The sequence below is a fragment of the Physcomitrium patens genome, chromosome 11 (genome assembly GCF_059467195.1).
Source record: "Physcomitrium patens ecotype Gransden chromosome 11, ASM5946719v1, whole genome shotgun sequence".
In the NCBI taxonomy this organism is placed as follows: domain Eukaryota; kingdom Viridiplantae; phylum Streptophyta; class Bryopsida; order Funariales; family Funariaceae; genus Physcomitrium; species Physcomitrium patens.
Genome location: NC_143420.1, coordinates 2,262,032 through 2,278,987, shown reverse-complemented (window position 1 = coordinate 2,278,987; position 16,956 = coordinate 2,262,032). Strand labels below are relative to the sequence as shown.

The window sequence follows — 16,956 nt, the reverse complement described above, 5'->3', positions numbered from 1 at the left end:
AAGACTTAAAAACCAGGCCCCGGAAACAAAGGTATTGTACTGCAGATCTCGCATTAAATTTCCTTATCCCAACACCAATGATAGCTACTGTATCATATTGTATGAAATTCGAAAGCCATCTACACCGTGGTCGAATATCACCCATTACTAGAACTACCCGTAAAACTGTAAATATAAATCTACAAATCTATGACTTGGGAGCTGGTGGGTTTTGTACAAATTTAACGCCCTTCTGGATGCTTTCATGTAGCTCTGGTTTTAGCTTCTCCAAACCCTCCCTGCAAAAAACAAACTCAGCTTGTCCAAGTCAGTATCTAAAGCCTTGAACACAATGCCATGACTTAGCCCAAGGGTTGACAAGATAAAACAATCCTACCAATCTTGCCAGGTGAGTAACCTCTGCTTCGGTTCGAAGTATGAGACAAAGGTTTCGTAGTAAGACCACGTTTGAATCGCAGGAGATTCAACAAAAGAGAAACTGGAAAGAGGATAGTAAAGCAGAAGTGTTCACCTCTCATGTGCGTTCAATGGTCCAAGTGGATAGATCTCCTCAATTCCTGAACGCCCAATCCTCACTTTTGTTGCGAAGAAAGGTAGCTCAGTCACCTGCATTGATGCCATTATCACATTGAAAAAGTGCTTCGTGAGCCATTCGCACATGATTAGAGTTTCACCATAGAGAAAAAATAAAAAAATAAAACAAAAATTGAAGCCTCATGGACCAGTGCTTTCAATTGCGCGTAACGTGCTTGAAAGGCTAAGGTAAATTCAAGTCAATGGAAGAGGTTTTGCGTATATGCCCTCACCTCACAGTCAACATAAGCGCACTCAACAATGCCAGACTCTCCTTGTAGGGCACGTAAGCAGGATTCTGCAAACTTAGCAGCCGCATAAGCCTGTCGACACAACACGCATGCATCATTAAACCACGATTTTCGGAGCTAAGTACTCGCAAGAAGATATCTTTGCACTTGATCTCAATGATCAAAAGCGTCATTGGAAGCCACTAAAATGTGCTTATTGATGAAACTGCATTGAGAGGCTTACCATAGACAAGGTTGCAGAGCCCGCTCCTTTCTTAGCCTGGTCAGATAACCACAAACGACCCAACATCAGATTGCAGATAAAACTCTACGCTTAAAACTGGTTTCGACCAAAAGAATAGATAAACTTGTTGCCACAAGAAATCAGTCCTATGAACGAAGTTGATGGCTCATCATTGGCAGCTTTACCTCCACCACCTCGGTTCCTCCATTCTGAATACGGTTGGTCAAATAAGCCACTTCCTTATCTGTGAAGGTGAACTTGGGTGTCGCCTAAATGCCAACAAATGAATTGTGCGTGAGCCATTTAATGTCAGATAGGTTTTGAATTGGAAACATCTCCTGATCCACGCAAGATATAGGGCTTGTATACATCTATGAATAGGATGTAAACGAAAGAGCTGCTCAACATACCTGAGATAGGATGGGGAGAATGGTGATACCAGCGTGCCCCCCAAGGACTGGCACATCCACCATTTTAGGATCCACACCGATCACATCAGCCTGCAAAAGTTCGAAGCGTTGAACTTAGCTTGAAATCGATTCTCCAAACTCTGGATTAACAACACTAGCATCCGCTGAACCGTAGCATACGGTAAAGTGCTATCTAGATCAAGTTTTGTATCTAGGATTCTCCATGTTGTCGTAAAACTTTAGGGACTAAGTGCTCGTTTCATGCAATCAAGCCTTACCACGAAGGTGTTCGCTCGAACAACATCCAAAGTGGTGACGCCAAAGAGACGTTTAGGGTCATATACGCCAGCCTTCTTGAGCACCTCGGCAGCGATAGGCACGGTGGAGTTCACAGGGTTGCTGATAATGTTGATTATTGCTCGGGGACAGTGCTTTGCTACACCCTCGATCAAAGTGCGCACAATGCCAGCATTGATGTTGAACAAATCATCTCTTGTCATGCCTGGCTTTCGTGGAACTCCAGCGGGTATAATAACCAAGTCCATCCCGTCCAAAGCAGGTCCCAATTGGTCGTTGCCAAGGAATCCTCGCACCTTAAAAGACAAAGCAGTGTGCTCACATTAGTTGGGGAATCAATAAGCGACCAATATTTACTTATCCTACCGAAGTGCTATCACGGGAAATAAGTACATGACAGAGGTAGAAAACATAGTTGAAATTTTGCGAAAATAACAGATACAGCTGAACGAATTCGAACATGTGAAATCAAATGACGTGATAGGGAGGGTACCACAGCAGAGGTGTTTGTGTGGCTCAAATCAGCAACAACTCCGGGTGTGTTGAAAACATCGTACAGGTGAAGAGTGGACACCAAGGGACTCATTTTCATGAGCAACGACAAAGGTTGCCCAATTCCACCAGCTGCTCCCAATATCGCTACTTTGAATCCTGGAGCTGCACCTCGTGCACGGGTTGCCTCCCTCTCTACCCCCGTCATAATGTTCCTCTGCATATTATCCTCGAAACATCAACATACACCCTCCATGACTTGGCATGAAACCAACAACAATCTACGTAGCCATACAAACCTCAAGTATGACATGAGAAAATTGAAGGATCCCATCCTAGTTATTTCCCATTAGGGTACGGATAGTAATCCTGGGCATTAATCACAACTTCCCATAGAACTCTAAGTCATTTTCTGTTCCGAACCCAAATATTTATCTCTGCCCTTAAGGAATTCGCTCTTCCCAGCTCCCTTGTGAATCTCCAAAAAGTTGAGATAATCGTCTCCCCCTCCCCCCAATCACAATCGACTTCACTACTTTCAAAACACAGAATTCAAAATTCCTACGCACCAAGTTTATAATAAAAGGGCAACGTTCCAGCGACACCCAAATAATGTTAACAATCAAATAGCTCCCAGATCACGAGCACGTCGATAGAAACCTCCAATTCCACCAAAATTCGGCCGGAAAACAAACCAGCGACACATTTCCAGAAAAAAAGTGGCACTTACCTCCGGCGCCTCCATGTGCGAGGCGATCCGAGCGAGGCGCACTTGGGCACGCACGTTAGCCATCTCCATGGTTGCGACTCCTGGTGAGCTCACAAAACTGTACGAAATTTCGCCACCCGCCACACGAATTCTGTGTGCAAAAATTTGCTTTGTGGCTTGTGCGTGATGGGCTTTCTGTGGCAACTGGAGTTCGTTTCTTTGCTTAGAAAGGAGGCCGCGGGGACGAGTTCCAGACCCCTTGGCCGCTCCCCGCCCCCTGTATCCGTGGATAAGTCTAGCGGCACCGATCAGCATTTAGCGGCCCCAAGTTTGGAGGGCCCCCGCTATATCTGGTTAGTGGGCCCCAAACCCGTGTTACCCCCTGCGGCGCCACGCTGGACCTTGTCTTTGAACGCTTACGTGGCATCTTCCTTGCTTTTTGTGTTGCTTAATGCTTTTGGATGTGTGGTCCATGTGACATCATGGGCCGTTTTCATGACCATATTCATGGCTTTCATTCTAACCAAAATCATATAAATTGTTTACTCACACATACTAATAAAAATTCAAAAGTTATACAAACATATAAACAAATAAACAATTCAAGTTAATAGTTTGGTTTATGACAATTTTGAAGAGTGTGGTCATCATGAAATGTGCAATATTTGTGTTATACCATATTAGATTATTATTATTATTGGTTTTTTTTGTTTATTTGTTTATTTTTATTATTTATTATTTTCTGTTTATTTATTTTGTTTATTATTGGTTATTTTTATTTATTTATTTATTTATTCTCATCTTTGGTGTAGTATAGGTTTTTTAAAACTAGTTGTATAAATAGAATGGTTTTTACACATTATACTGAAATTGGTGTAAAGGTGAATTCGGCTAATTGTACCCTTGCAAATTTTTGGATTATAGTCTGGTTGATGTGTGATTTAAGGGTTTACAAAGAATCATGGAATTGTGAAAATTATCACTTGAATATTTCATCTTAACAAATAAAATTAGAAAGTATTTGTTTAAATTCTATTTCAAGTCTCTGCATCGAAATTCTATAATAAAACATCTTAACTCAGTAATTAATTAGATAACTGTGGTTCGATTCAATCAATTTTTTACTCAATTTAATATTATTTTAATATTATTTACAAGTATTTATAAATTGAAGAATTTAGACATTTTTTTGAAATTCAATTATAAATTTTTTCAAATTCAGTTTTTTGTTGGATTTTGTGCTTACATTGAAATCCCATATTGTCATTTTATTTATTTATTTATTTTGTTTTATTATATTTTTTGTTTCAATCCATACTTTATGTTGCACATTTTAGATTAAATAATTCTCTATAATCAATATAAATTACTTTATTCAAACCATAATACACAAACATCCCTGCTTCAAACACAATTATCTTTTTTCCACCTTTACTGCTGTAAACAAAGTTGCAATCCTTGCCAGTCTTTTACTTTTTGACTATTACAAAATCATAGCACTGTAATTATTGAATCGATATCTTAATAACTGTTACATTCATATTAAAAATGAGACTCAAAAACTCCTTCTAAAACAAAGCATATTATTAGTATTGTATATTGAGTTCATTTAAAATTTTCAAAAAGGTTTTTCAATTTCAAATTGTATAGCTGTGATGGATCTATTGAGAATAAATTTTATGGGTTTAGATTTGTTGTCTAAAAAACTGTATGTATGCTGCTAAATTTATTAATTATTAACATTTTAAAGCTTTGAACTAATGTGAAGATATGTGACTCTAATAAGTTAAAAAATCTTGAATTCCATAGAAAGCAAGTGTGTAAATTATAAAATATTGTAAGTTATATAAAACCATTTAACATTGTTTGTAAAATACACTTAGAAATAAAATTATCATAAGTTTTTGTAAAGCCAAGACATACTTACAAGGTGTTTGTTAACACCACCATAATTTTTTCTATTGCTACTTTAATTCATTCTTATTAGTTTTGAATTATTTATTATTAGAATTAAATCAAATTTCTATGTAATTTTTTAAAAATATTTTAGATTTTTTTTATTGAAATAAAATGAAATAAATAAATATATTGAGTGGATGATAAGTTGTTGTGGAAATAGCAAATACTATGGTCACATGTGATAAATGGTAGATGATAATGGCAAAAGCAAAAACTATAGTGGTATTAGGAATATCCTATTTGTACCATATAAAATATATAGACCTTCATTAAATATTTCTTTGAAAAACTAATCAATTTCCAATTTATTCAAAAAAGAATTTGTCAAAGTAGACTTAAGCTCAAATAAATTGCTATTAATTGTGCAATCTTTTGTTTGAATTAAATTTGTTTATTTTGACCTCATGTTCATGCAATTAAAATTCTCATTATTCTCTTATATTTAAAATAAATATTTTTTTCTTTAATTTTTTATTTTAAATTTAACACTAATTTAAAAACATATATGATTTCTCCAAAACTAAGTATACTAATTGTTATGGACTCGATTAATACAATCAATTACTTAAATAAGAAGAATTAAGTAAAAGTAAATAAAAGTAAGTAAATTTAATACTATCTTATAGAGAAGCTTCTTAAAAGCTTTCTAGATACAAATTTGACTTTATACATATCTATAGGTGATTGATATGTAATCTAATTTAAAAATTTGGCTAATAAGTTGGCCTTATATTACATATCTTGGCCGCTTATGGTACAAGTTGGATATGTAGCATACATATAAGAGACTTGCCTTGTAAGCTAAACACATGTCTTGCAAGTTGTACACATGTTGAAGGTCCTATAGAAGGTTGCTACATAACTTCTAATTAGATAATATAAATAGAAGCAAAAGTGAGGCCTTTTTTACTCTTGTTAGTATTTATTATTTATTATTTATTATTTTTTAGTCTTTGATCTTTTTGTCTTTAACAAAATTTATTTTAATTTTAATATTATATTATCTTTAAGTGAATATATATATTTTTTAATGATCTAAAATGTATTGGCTTTATTGTTATTTTTATTCCATATTCTTAACAATTTGACAATAGTCCTAATTTGATAATCTTCATTTATTTTAGAAGGAAATGGATTATGTGACTTCTTTTATTGTACTTTAAAGGTTGCACACTACCTACCTTTAAATTATCATTTCTATTTTCTAACATTGATTTTTTCTTTAAAGAAAGTACATTACCTCTCTTTGTGAAAATTTTCATTTAATATTAGAGATTATAAATTATCATTTTCTAATTTTACTTGTAGATTTGTTAAAGTTATTTATTATAGAGATAGAAGAAATAATTATGGATGCTATACTTAATGTAAGTATAAATAGATTTACAATCATTACAAGTCTTTATAATCTTGTTAACACTCTTAAGGCAGAAATTTTATATATTACTAATATCAATCATAGATGTACTATTCCTATACATATGGAAGAAGTCAATAATGAAGTCTAATATCTATGCAAAGAAATTATGTTGTTGAGAGAAGGAAGTAGATTAAACTTATAATTACATCCAAAAAATCTTGCTATATCAAGTATGAATGAAGAAAAGATTAATATTTTAGAGAAGTTTAATATAAAAAATTTAAAATTTGAAATATTTCTATCATAAGTAAAATTCTATCTAAAATTCTATTCTTCCAAATATCATCATGAATTAATTAAAATTGGATTCATAAGTGCACTTTTATCTAAAAGTATTCTTTTTTTATTTGAATCTTTGATAAAAAAGAATTTATTATTCTTATATAATCTAAATTTATTCTTAAAAATATTTATTCTCACATTTGGAGAGAGTGATTGAGAAAGAGTAATAGAGACAAAATTCTTATTTTTACAACAAGGATCTCAATTAACTACCATATATGTTGTTGAATTCCAAAACCTTGCTTGTGACGTGAATTAGGATCACAAAGTCTTTATCAATCAATTCCAATATGAATTAAAAGATAAAATCTAAGATTTATTGTTAACAATGCCAAAAGTAGATTCATCAATACAATTTATTGCTTAAGCCATTGCATGCAACAATTAACTTTTTAAAGATAACAAGAATAAAGATTGGATTGAAAAAGAAGAAATCAAGTCATGACAACAATTCTTAAGTTTTCATAAACTTATTTATCACAGTCAAATCTTATGAAAATTAATACAATAGGTTTCAAATCTCTTATTAAACAAAAAAATATTCAATGCTGTTAAAAAAGATTGTCCTAATATTATGTAGAACATAAGTACATTATTCAATATTGTTTAAAGAAGTAAAAAATAACTATAAAATTAGAATAATAGTTGCTAAAGTGGACAATGTGTCTAAAAATGAATTTATCAAGTTATAATAGGAATTATGCAACTAGGATTTTATACAATACTTAATAAAAATCTTATTCTTTTATTAGATCCTTCACCTTACTTTACAATAGATATTTGTTTAGGATCAATAAATTTCAAAATATTTGCCTTGTTAGATGTAAGAGCCTCAACTTGTTTAAAATGAAAAGACTTTATTAACAAATAAGAAATATTCTTATGAAAAAAACTAAATCTATACATGCAGAATGAAAAAAAAAAAAACAAAAAATCTTTTTTTGTCTTTTAGAGATGTTATACATGAAACTATACTTATAAATGGAGCAACAAATAGTAATAATAGCTCATTTATTTTTTATACTATTAGATCTCTCTTTAATCAAATTATTTTAGGTTTATTGAGGCTAAAGAAATTTAATCCTTGAATAGACAAGATTTCTTTTAATCTAAAATTTTTCTATAATATAATCCAAACTTTAATTATTTAAGTATAAAGTCATAAGTCTTATATAATTAAATTTTTATTTATGGATGCAAAAGCTTTCATGCATGCTACAAAAGAAAAATATTTTTTTATTATTTATATCATATTTATTTCAATTGATAGAAAGACTTCAAAGAACATTTCAATTTAGTATAAAAATTATCAAGATATTATTGAAATAAAGAATACAAATATTTTTTCAAATCATCATTGTTATAATTGCTCAATTAATCTTCAAGAAAGAACTCAATCACCATTTGGATCAATCCATAGCTTATCATAGAATAAGTTGGTTACACTCAAGGAGTATATTAATGAGAACTTGGCTAAAAATTTCATATGTCATTTAAAATCTCCAATAAGAATTTCAAACTTGTTTGTAAAGAAAAAAGATTGATCACTACATATATGTGTAGATTATTGAGATTTTAATACAATTACCATTAAGAATATGTATTTCTATTTTTAATATTAAGACTTTTTGATTAATTAAATCAAGCAAAGATTTATAAAAAAATAGATCTAAGAACTTAGTATGGAAATTTTGAATATAATATCATGCCTTTTGGATTTATAAATACACTAGCTACTTTTCAATATCTAATAAATGATACTTTTAAAGATTTTTTGGATGGTTTTATTCTTTGTTATGTTAATTTATTTTAAAAATATAAAAGAATATTAAGTTTATATTTATCTTATATTAAAAAAATTTAGAGATACAAGACTATATACTAAGATAAAAATATGTATATTCTACACAATTAAGCTAATTTTTAAAGATATATCATTTTATATGATGGTCTTATGAAAGATCTTATATATATATATATATATATATATATATATATATATATATATATATAATTTATTATGGATTAGAAGATTGAAAGAATAAAAGAGACGTCTAATTTTTTTGTGGCATTTATCAAATACAATTAGATTTTTATCAAGATTTTTTAAGTTACGTCTTGTAATTTTTTAAGTTACTTACCTATTGTACTTTAAAAAAAACTTAAGTAAAATAAAGAAGTTGAAGCAAAATTTTAAGCTTTCAAAACAACTTTTATAATACTTTCAATCTTGTATTACATTGATTTTTTTAAAGTATTTTTTTATAATAATGAATGTATTTGACTTTGCATTGGATGCAGTATTATCACAAATAAGAGTATATGATAAAATTCACATAATAGTTTTTATTAACAATTTTTTTCAATAGATAAGATCAATCATAAGATCTATAACAAATAACTTCTTGTAATTATTGATTCATTTTAAAAATAGCATTATTATCTAGAAGGTGCTCCTATTTCAATGATTTTTCATATAAATCACAAGAATCTTAAGTATTAGTGTGTGTTTTAAATTAAAGCCAAGCTTATTGGAACATGTATTTTTTTAACGTTTTAATTTAATATCACAAAACAACTAGAAAAAAAATAAGTTTTATTTGATATTCTTTTTGAATATTTTTATCTTACACCTATAAAAAGGAGATGCAACTTTTAATCAACAACAAATAATTCTTTTGAAACTAAAGTAAATTCATGTTTTAACAATGATAGGTATTGATAGGTTGAAAATTTGGCCAAAAAATTAGCCACATATTGTGTATGTTGGCCTTTTGTAGTATTAATTGACCATGTATCGCATATGTATGAAACTTACCTTATAAGTTAGACATATGTTGAAGGTTGCCACACAGTTTCTAATTAGATAGTATATATAGAGGCAAAAAAATAATAAAGTAATAATATGATTTTTTAAAATTATAATTATTAATTACTATCCTAAACCTAATTCTATAAACCCAATAATCACCATTGTATACAAAATTCCTAAATACAATTCTACACTAATAACTTTATTTGACAAACATGAAATATTGAGCTGCAACACATTAAACTTAGATTAATAATTACATTCATCTATTTATTTATTTAGATAAAATAAAAATAGAATTATTGATGGCAATGCAAAACAAAAAATAAATGAATAAAATAATAGTGATTGAAATTCTTTAGTGATTCAGGTTGTCGCAGTGTGAAAAGAGCACTGGTCCATCGAACGTCTGGTAAATGGCAACTCTAATTCAACACGTTTCAAACGGCAGAACACGCGGGAAAAAGATCTTCCGCCAAAAAGTAAAACAAGATAAAAGTAAAAGCACGTGACTACTCATACACACTAATTTGTGGGAACAGTATGGGTGTAGCTTCCAACACCCCAACGAAGATTTGTTGCATCGTCTTCGATCTCGGCCGCCATAGCCACGCTCACCAGGCTCCTCCTGCATTGGATCGCCGAAGCCGTGATGCGCCCCCGTTGGTGAGATGTACCCCCTCGCACTACTTCTCATTCTACAATTTTTGTATTTCATTTCCGCTCTGCAGTTTGTTTAATGTAATTTAATTTAATTTGATTTTTTCTTCTTCTTCCCCCTTTTCTATTGTCTCGAATCTGCGCTTCACAACGGATTCTGTTGGTTCTGTTTCGGATTTGGATTCGGACTAGGAGTGCGTTGAGCGTTAGCATTTCGAGTTTCTGGCGATGGATATATATTTTTTATCTTTTATTTTTTCTCCTTGAGCAATTCGACAACGTAGGTTGAAATTGGTTTTGGTATTGAGGATCGCGATTTCTGTCAAAGTATTGTGAAGCGCCGGGTTTTTGCGAGGATTTTTTCGGTTTCGTTTCGGTTTGGAGGGACTGGGAATGATTGTGGAGGTTTTTTCCAATTTTTATGAGCCTTATCTTGTTGTCACTTGAGGTGAAGATGGTCGTGAGGTTTTGTGCGTTGGTGTGGCTGCTCGTAGTTAGTCAAAGCAATGAGATTGCGACTATGTTTGATCGTCTGTTGCCGCTGGTGCTGTATAGAAATCTTGTCTGTTCAATTTCTCTTTATCAGGATTTGGTGTTCACGGAGGTGCTTTGCTTTTGAATTGAAGTGAGACTTCTCGAGTGAAGATGTTTTTTCTGTAGAATTGAGAAGTGCAGTTCCATGGTGTTATGTACTAGTTCAGATAAATGAATTCTGACATTGCGTCGATTCTCACGCGGGAGTTCTTACGCGTTTAGGACCCTCGGAGTTTTTTTTCTTACACATGCGAGAATTAAGTTGTCTGTTCTTTATGGGATTAGCGCGCTTGGAATGACCGATGTGTTTCCACTGTCTTTAATTTCAAATGAAATTAGTCTGCTGATTTCTTGGTATTTGCGCTTTGTTTCTATTGGCATCCTTTGTATCATGTTCTTGTACTGAGAAAAGTTCAGGGAGCTGTGAAATAATGTTCTTACAAATCTGTGCGTTCAAAGTATCTCGCCTTGTCGGGTTTTGTGTCTAGGTAGTTTTAGTCACGATGGTACTTGTTGGTGATCAGCTGCAAGATGAGAATTTGTTCAGACTAGAACTTCAATTTTGCCCTCTGTCTTGCAGTATCGTTCTGGTAGCAGAATGCTCTTGTAATCCACTGACTGTGTCTTTTGTCAATGAAATCCAAGGTTATATACGAAACAGGCGGAACGATAAATGGTGCAGAAGGAGAACGAGCGAAAGATGCTCTTCTAGAGAAAAGTAAGGATTGACGCACTTTGATACGTCTGTGTGACGTAGTATACAGTATTTAACAACAAATTGTGTGAGGACATTACTAGTGGAGTGATTTATCTTATCTCATCGAACATCTGGCATTGCTCTATAATTATTTTTAGTCGGTAGTCTTCGGAGTGTTGGAGGGCAAGTTACTGATGGGATCTCTCGAAGTTTATGTCAGGATCGTGGTATTCGAGTGCCACTCGCTGCGCTCGTTCTCTTCTTAAACTTTGAGCACTTCAACTGTGGCCTTCAGACATTGGTGGATGTTGAGCCCTCCTTTCGAGTAACTGAGTACTTGTGTGCTGTAAATTTCTTCATAACTCAGCGATCCTCCAAGTATTATTGTACCCTGCAACCTGTATGATTGCACCTTTTTCATAAAGGAGGAAGTATTATTCGCTTGCCTAGTATGGGGCCTAGTTCATCAACAATATCTGTTGGAAGTGCATTAGACAGAGCGTATGAGAACCACGAGGAATTCTGTATTCAGCGTATAAGCTCGAGCTGAGCACTGAGTCGAGTGAATACCATAATTGTGGTTGTTGTTGCGATTGAGCTGATAATTGATCTAGGTTTTTAGCTAAGCTGGAATGATTGAGGTGGATGAAGAACTAGGAGTGTCATTGAATTGTTGGAAATGAAGGAGGCCCCGAGTCATAGATCATTTCTGTTGTTTTGCAGGAGTCAAGAGAGTATCAGGTGCCTGTGGTTTTTGTGATGTCCAAGATGGACAAAGATGCTCTTCGCGTTGTTTTCTCAGACGCCTCCCGTGTTGGATGGTCGCTTCGATCAGACATGAAGGTCTGGGACTCCTACTTTTCGGGATTAATCTTTGATGGGGTGATTTATCTCGGGTATATCGAGTTCTGTGGTTTGGAATTGGCTGGATTGACATTTTGATGGATTTTTTTAATAGCTGCATGAGTGGCTGGAGGGTTTTGCCGAGCGCTTGAAGGAGCGTACGAAGGAGGTCGCGGCAGAGGTCCATCGACTGGGGACAGAAACTGGTAAAGTAGAGCTGCATCTGCAAAACAATCTCAACAAATTGCGAGCTCTGTCAGCCACTCAATTCATCGAAAATGTGAGTCTTTGAAGCGATCGCATCCTTTGAATTGGTTTTGGGTCTATGCGTGCTTCATGCAGTCAACTCTGCCTACTCAGCTAACCAATGATACAGAATCGACTGCACCTACATTTATTGATTTGTGACCAAAACGATGTTCTTGCAGCGCGTTGACGAAGTCGATGAGGTTTTCGTTAAGGAGGTGGAGCAACTACCGAAGCAATCATACGTTGCGGGCTACGACTCTCAGATAATACCACGTTACAAGGAGGCAGTTTTGACAGCTTGGGAGGCGTTCGAAGGGTTTAAAACCAACAAGTCCGGTCTACAAACCTCGGATGTGAAATCGAGAGGAAGAAGTCAGGTGCTTGGAATCTTTCTCGCCACCACCTTTTCGGAGGTAGAGAAATCAAGTGTTTACGAGATTATGGGAGGTGAATGTTTTGTTGCTGTCTTTCTTCAATAAAAGATATAATGGGATATTGGAAGTCGAACTGATTTGAGCTGTAATATTTGGTTCTAGATTGTTCAAATTGGTGCATCAATGAAGCTACCCCATATCATTGGAACAGATGAATTCATGAGGGACAGCCACTGTGGTCTGGCAGGTAAATATCACTCCTCCATTTCAGCCTTTTCTCCGTTTTAATCGGGTCGGCTGCTTAATATTCATGCCCAGCTCATTGTGCTGTTTTAAAGAACTGCATGCTTTGTTGGCTCTGCCAACTATTTGAGCTAAAGATACCGTCCTTGATCTGCATTGTTTATCTGTAACCATCGGTTTTACTCGAGATCATTTGCAACAATTTTTGTTGCAAAGAGTGTACGATCTATTCAACGATAATGCTTCATTATGTTGTCATCGTCGAAGTGGTGTATTGATTCTCAACCGGTGCCTGTTGTTTTTATCGATGCATGTCGCTTGAAACCCTGAACTTTTTCATTAATCACTTTTCAGCAAACTTCAAAACTCCGGAGGTGTATACAAGAGCCGCAAGGTCGGATGCTGAAAGTGGTAGTGACACCGATAGGGATGAAGCTAATTTGGCTGAAGAAATGGTGGGTGGACGCCCCTGGTTGGAAGGAGAGTGGTCTATGTCTGAAAGCGAAACATCAGGCCATCAGGTTCGTGTTCAACCAATTGCTCTTGAAGTCATCTAAAATTAAATTTGTAGCGAGTTCATACTACTAAACGCTGACACCAGGCATGCTTCAATCAACAGGGAGGTGTTCTAGAGCCCGCAGTCTCAGCTGCTCTGGATTTTAAAGCCATGTTGGAGGCTGCTCTGCGTGGACCATCTTTCCCATGTAAGTGAACTTTTCTCAAGATATTTCATTTACTGGCTACAATGGGATACCTTTCTAATTTGAAAATGGTTCAATGTGAACATGGTTCTTACAGCAGATGTCCATCACCGTCTTGATACTCCCGTCACTTTTTCATGTAGTCGGTGGCGTTGTTTAATTTACCTAGTAAGATTTGCTCAATGATGATTTGAAAAAAAAGATTGATATCTGTTACTTAATTCACCATGATGCGTAGCTTTAACATGATCATTGTGTTGTTAATGTGATGTCTTACTCTGTTAACATGCCTTTGGAGCTTCAAAATTGAAGCTGTACGTGGATGTCTGGGAATTTTTATCTGACACGTGTTTAATCTGTCAGATGATGGAGGGGTCATACCAAATCTGGGGAATGCACATGAGCAGCACAACCACATGGACATTACATTAGTTCCACAAGAAATAGACGACGATTCTCCGAGGTACAAATGACTCTCATTGGTTTTCTTGTGATATTCGAGTTACATGTCACAATTGCTTCGCTAGTGTGGTTGGCTTTTCATTTTCAAGGAGTTGTTCATTGCAAGAGGTTCCTCAGCTCTCAGTCATGCATCGGGTACGCTATTGGGCTTGATTGTTGGGTAGTGCACTCAACCAACTTCATCTTCATAGTGTTTTCTTTTGATGTTATTTTCAATCAAAGAAAAGTAATCTGTTTAGGCAAATGAGGCTCTGATTAACCTGGACATTGTGAAGTTCGTTGGCAGAACAAGATCTGAAACTGGAGAGGTTAAGTTGGATGTGGGCTTATCAACGAAGAATGAACAGATATCCGTCGAGGACAACATGCAACCTCTGGGTCAACTGCTAACTTCACCGGCTCCAGTGGTAGTGAATAAAACAGTGTTGCTACGACCTCCACTTCAAGTATGATCTCTCCACATGGTCTACTGTTCTAACATGGACATGTATTACATTGCTAGTTCGTATGTCACTGACTAGTGATGTCATTTTTGTGGGAAATTACGACACCCTTTCTTGCCTTGATGTGGTTTTATCTTCCATCGGTGTTGCAAGGTCGCTTCTAGAGCCTCCGTCTTTGTTACTGAGACGTGAAATATGATGCTGCAAGTCTCGGTGACCATCATAGCTTCTTTGATCTGGACCATGTTTCTACCTCATATACAGCGGCTAGAATTTGCATGTTTTGGTTCCTTGTCTTTGTAGCAGCGACATCTAGTCTAATCAATTGGAATCTGGCTAGATCCGTGTCTTATCTTATTCTTATTTGGTTCACTCTTTGGATTATCAGAGTAGAGAAGGGCTAAACAGGATGTATATGTTCTCAGGTGCCACCTGCATTCAATAGGAATGACAATGCGCAGGTCATCGGTTCTATGGGTCCACGAAGCTCTTCGTCTTCAACACCGGATTCTCATGTTCCCCAAGACGGATACTCTGGTAAGCTTGTCCCCTCTAACGGGGCAATTTCTAGGACTGACGCAACGAGTATTCCTAAAGGCTCATCGAGCACTCCAAAGATCCAGGATTCCACAGGTTCTAGCGTACCAATTACCTTGCGTACTGAAGAGAATAAGCCTCAAGCTGCTCCACCGGCTTCGCGGGTTTGGTCACAAACATCAACTGACGACCTTCCAACCCCAACCCTTCCAGATGGTTTGTTCCAAGGGTTACAAGTAGCGATTCAAGCTCGGCAATTGAGATCACAAGCAGCGCAAAGGGATGAGGCTTTGACGTTGAAAGAGGTCACGCAGAGGCCAGAAGTTTCAGGTGAGGATAAAGTATCAAATTCCTCCAAATCTTCTAGTGGAGACAGGTTATCACCATTGAAGCTTAAACCTACGAACAACAAAGGTTTTGTCAACAAGAGCAAGGGGGAGACGAATTCAAAATTACAGGAGTCGAAGGGGCAGAGATTACAAGGTCCTATTTCATTCCAAGGTGGCCTGTTTGATGACGATGACGACGACGATGATGGCGTGGGTAAAAGCACTAACGACATGCCTAAGGGAGTCACAGAAATATCTAAAAACGAGGCTGCAAAATCTGCTGAAAACCCAAACTCTCCATTTAGGGGATCCAAGTTGAGCCCTAGTAGAAGTATGGTTAGACAGGATCTTTTTGATGACTTCAATGATATATCCATAGGATCTCCAAGTGACTCAGAATCAGCCGGAAACTCGGCACTCGTAGGAAATACTACCGAACAACCACTCTCATCGCTTCCAGCTTGGAGAAATACAAAGAGATCGAGTGCACTACAGAAGTCGCTATTTGGTGATAGTGACGACGAAAACAGCGAATAATTATACCTTGTTTTGTACAAGCGCTACATTTTTGGTGCCGAAATGGTGGTGTGCATACATTCAACGCATTGCATCCCTAATGGATTCTCAATACACAAGAATGGCAGCACTGGTAATTTATCCACCGTGCGATTCTCTTTGATGAGCTTCTGATTCATTTCTAGAGCCCAAGGAGGATTCGTTTCCACTGAGTTGTCAGTAGTGTGCAACTCTAAGCTTCCATTGTATCTTTCAAATGAGCCTAGTTTCCAGGTGCTTGGCAGCCCTGTCCCGGAATTTCTCTTCAGCAGTCCTTTTATTTGAATAAGTGCTTGTTCTGATAATCAGAGCCTCTTGGAAATAGAGAATGCGAATGGGTTAGCCTGGGCAAACCAGCTGGACTACATAGTCATTGAGGGTCACCGAATCAAAACCATTTTGATGAAAAGTCGTAAGAATCTGACTGTCTGGAGGTTTACAGTTGTTTCCCAACAAGTTAAAAGCTATGGGCCAGAAAAAAATAATGGCCACAACAAAATGCCTTTGATTGAGACAATAATTTGTCATCTCTGTACTCTTTCAGTTCATTCATTGTCCATTTCTTAATCGAAATATTTGTCTTAAATTTTGTAAATTCATCAAAGGTAGTCTAAATGATCTCCAAGCAAAGTGATGTACTGCAATGACTGTCTTTTATACATTAATATTACCATAATCATGACACGATTTAAACCATCATATCCTTAAAATTTTCATATAAGTTCTGGATAAAGTATTCAAGTTGTGCTTGAAGTATATTCTTTTGGTCTTTCGAAGCATTGTTACAATGGTAGCAAACAGTTTCTAATGTAAACAAACTTTTGTTTGTTATGGGATTCTAAACTAAATAGTAAGAAGTAAAGTTGACACACTATCTCATCTTCAAAATATTACAGCTATC

The 16,956-nt window shown here is 35.3% G+C and overlaps 2 protein-coding genes across 2 annotated transcripts; one reads left to right on the top strand and one right to left on the bottom strand.

The window, feature by feature from the left end:
• Positions 1–32: 32 nt before the first annotated feature.
• LOC112288564 (malate dehydrogenase, glyoxysomal) lies at positions 33–3,141 on the bottom strand. The gene is made up of 9 exons (XM_024532849.3): positions 2,977–3,141; positions 2,248–2,463; positions 1,736–2,050; positions 1,458–1,547; positions 1,233–1,316; positions 1,048–1,083; positions 807–896; positions 512–606; positions 33–278 (listed from the first exon to the last, which is right to left on the bottom strand). The coding sequence occupies exons 1-9, from the start codon at positions 3,043–3,045 to the stop codon at positions 188–190; spliced, it is 1,086 nt and encodes a 361-aa protein (XP_024388617.1). The 5' UTR covers positions 3,046–3,141; the 3' UTR covers positions 33–187.
• On the top strand, positions 3,142–16,313 carry LOC112288703 (uncharacterized). Its single transcript, XM_090253986.1, has 14 exons — positions 3,142–3,308; positions 9,971–10,094; positions 10,373–10,493; positions 11,268–11,340; positions 11,530–11,665; positions 12,043–12,162; positions 12,278–12,442; positions 12,591–12,824; positions 12,948–13,032; positions 13,383–13,549; positions 13,648–13,732; positions 14,093–14,192; positions 14,478–14,637; positions 15,060–16,313. The coding sequence occupies exons 1-14, from the start codon at positions 3,142–3,144 to the stop codon at positions 16,035–16,037; spliced, it is 2,715 nt and encodes a 904-aa protein (XP_090110112.1). The 3' UTR covers positions 16,038–16,313.
• Positions 16,314–16,956: the final 643 nt, after the last annotated feature.

Coding starts and splice junctions, on each gene's coding strand:
- LOC112288564 (XM_024532849.3), bottom strand. CDS start 3,045: ATGGAGATGGCTAACGTGCGTGCCCAAGTGCGCCTCGCTCGGATCGCC. Junction 897..1,047: donor GCTCTGCAACCTTGTCTATG/GTAAGCCTCTCA, acceptor TTGTGTCGACAG/GCTTATGCGGCTGCTAAGTT. Junction 607..806: donor GCGCTTATGTTGACTGTGAG/GTGAGGGCATAT, acceptor GCATCAATGCAG/GTGACTGAGCTACCTTTCTT.
- LOC112288703 (XM_090253986.1), top strand. CDS start 3,142: ATGGGCTTTCTGTGGCAACTGGAGTTCGTTTCTTTGCTTAGAAAGGAG. Junction 12,443..12,590: donor CCACTCAATTCATCGAAAAT/GTGAGTCTTTGA, acceptor ATGTTCTTGCAG/CGCGTTGACGAAGTCGATGA. Junction 14,193..14,477: donor ATAGACGACGATTCTCCGAG/GTACAAATGACT, acceptor GTTCGTTGGCAG/AACAAGATCTGAAACTGGAG.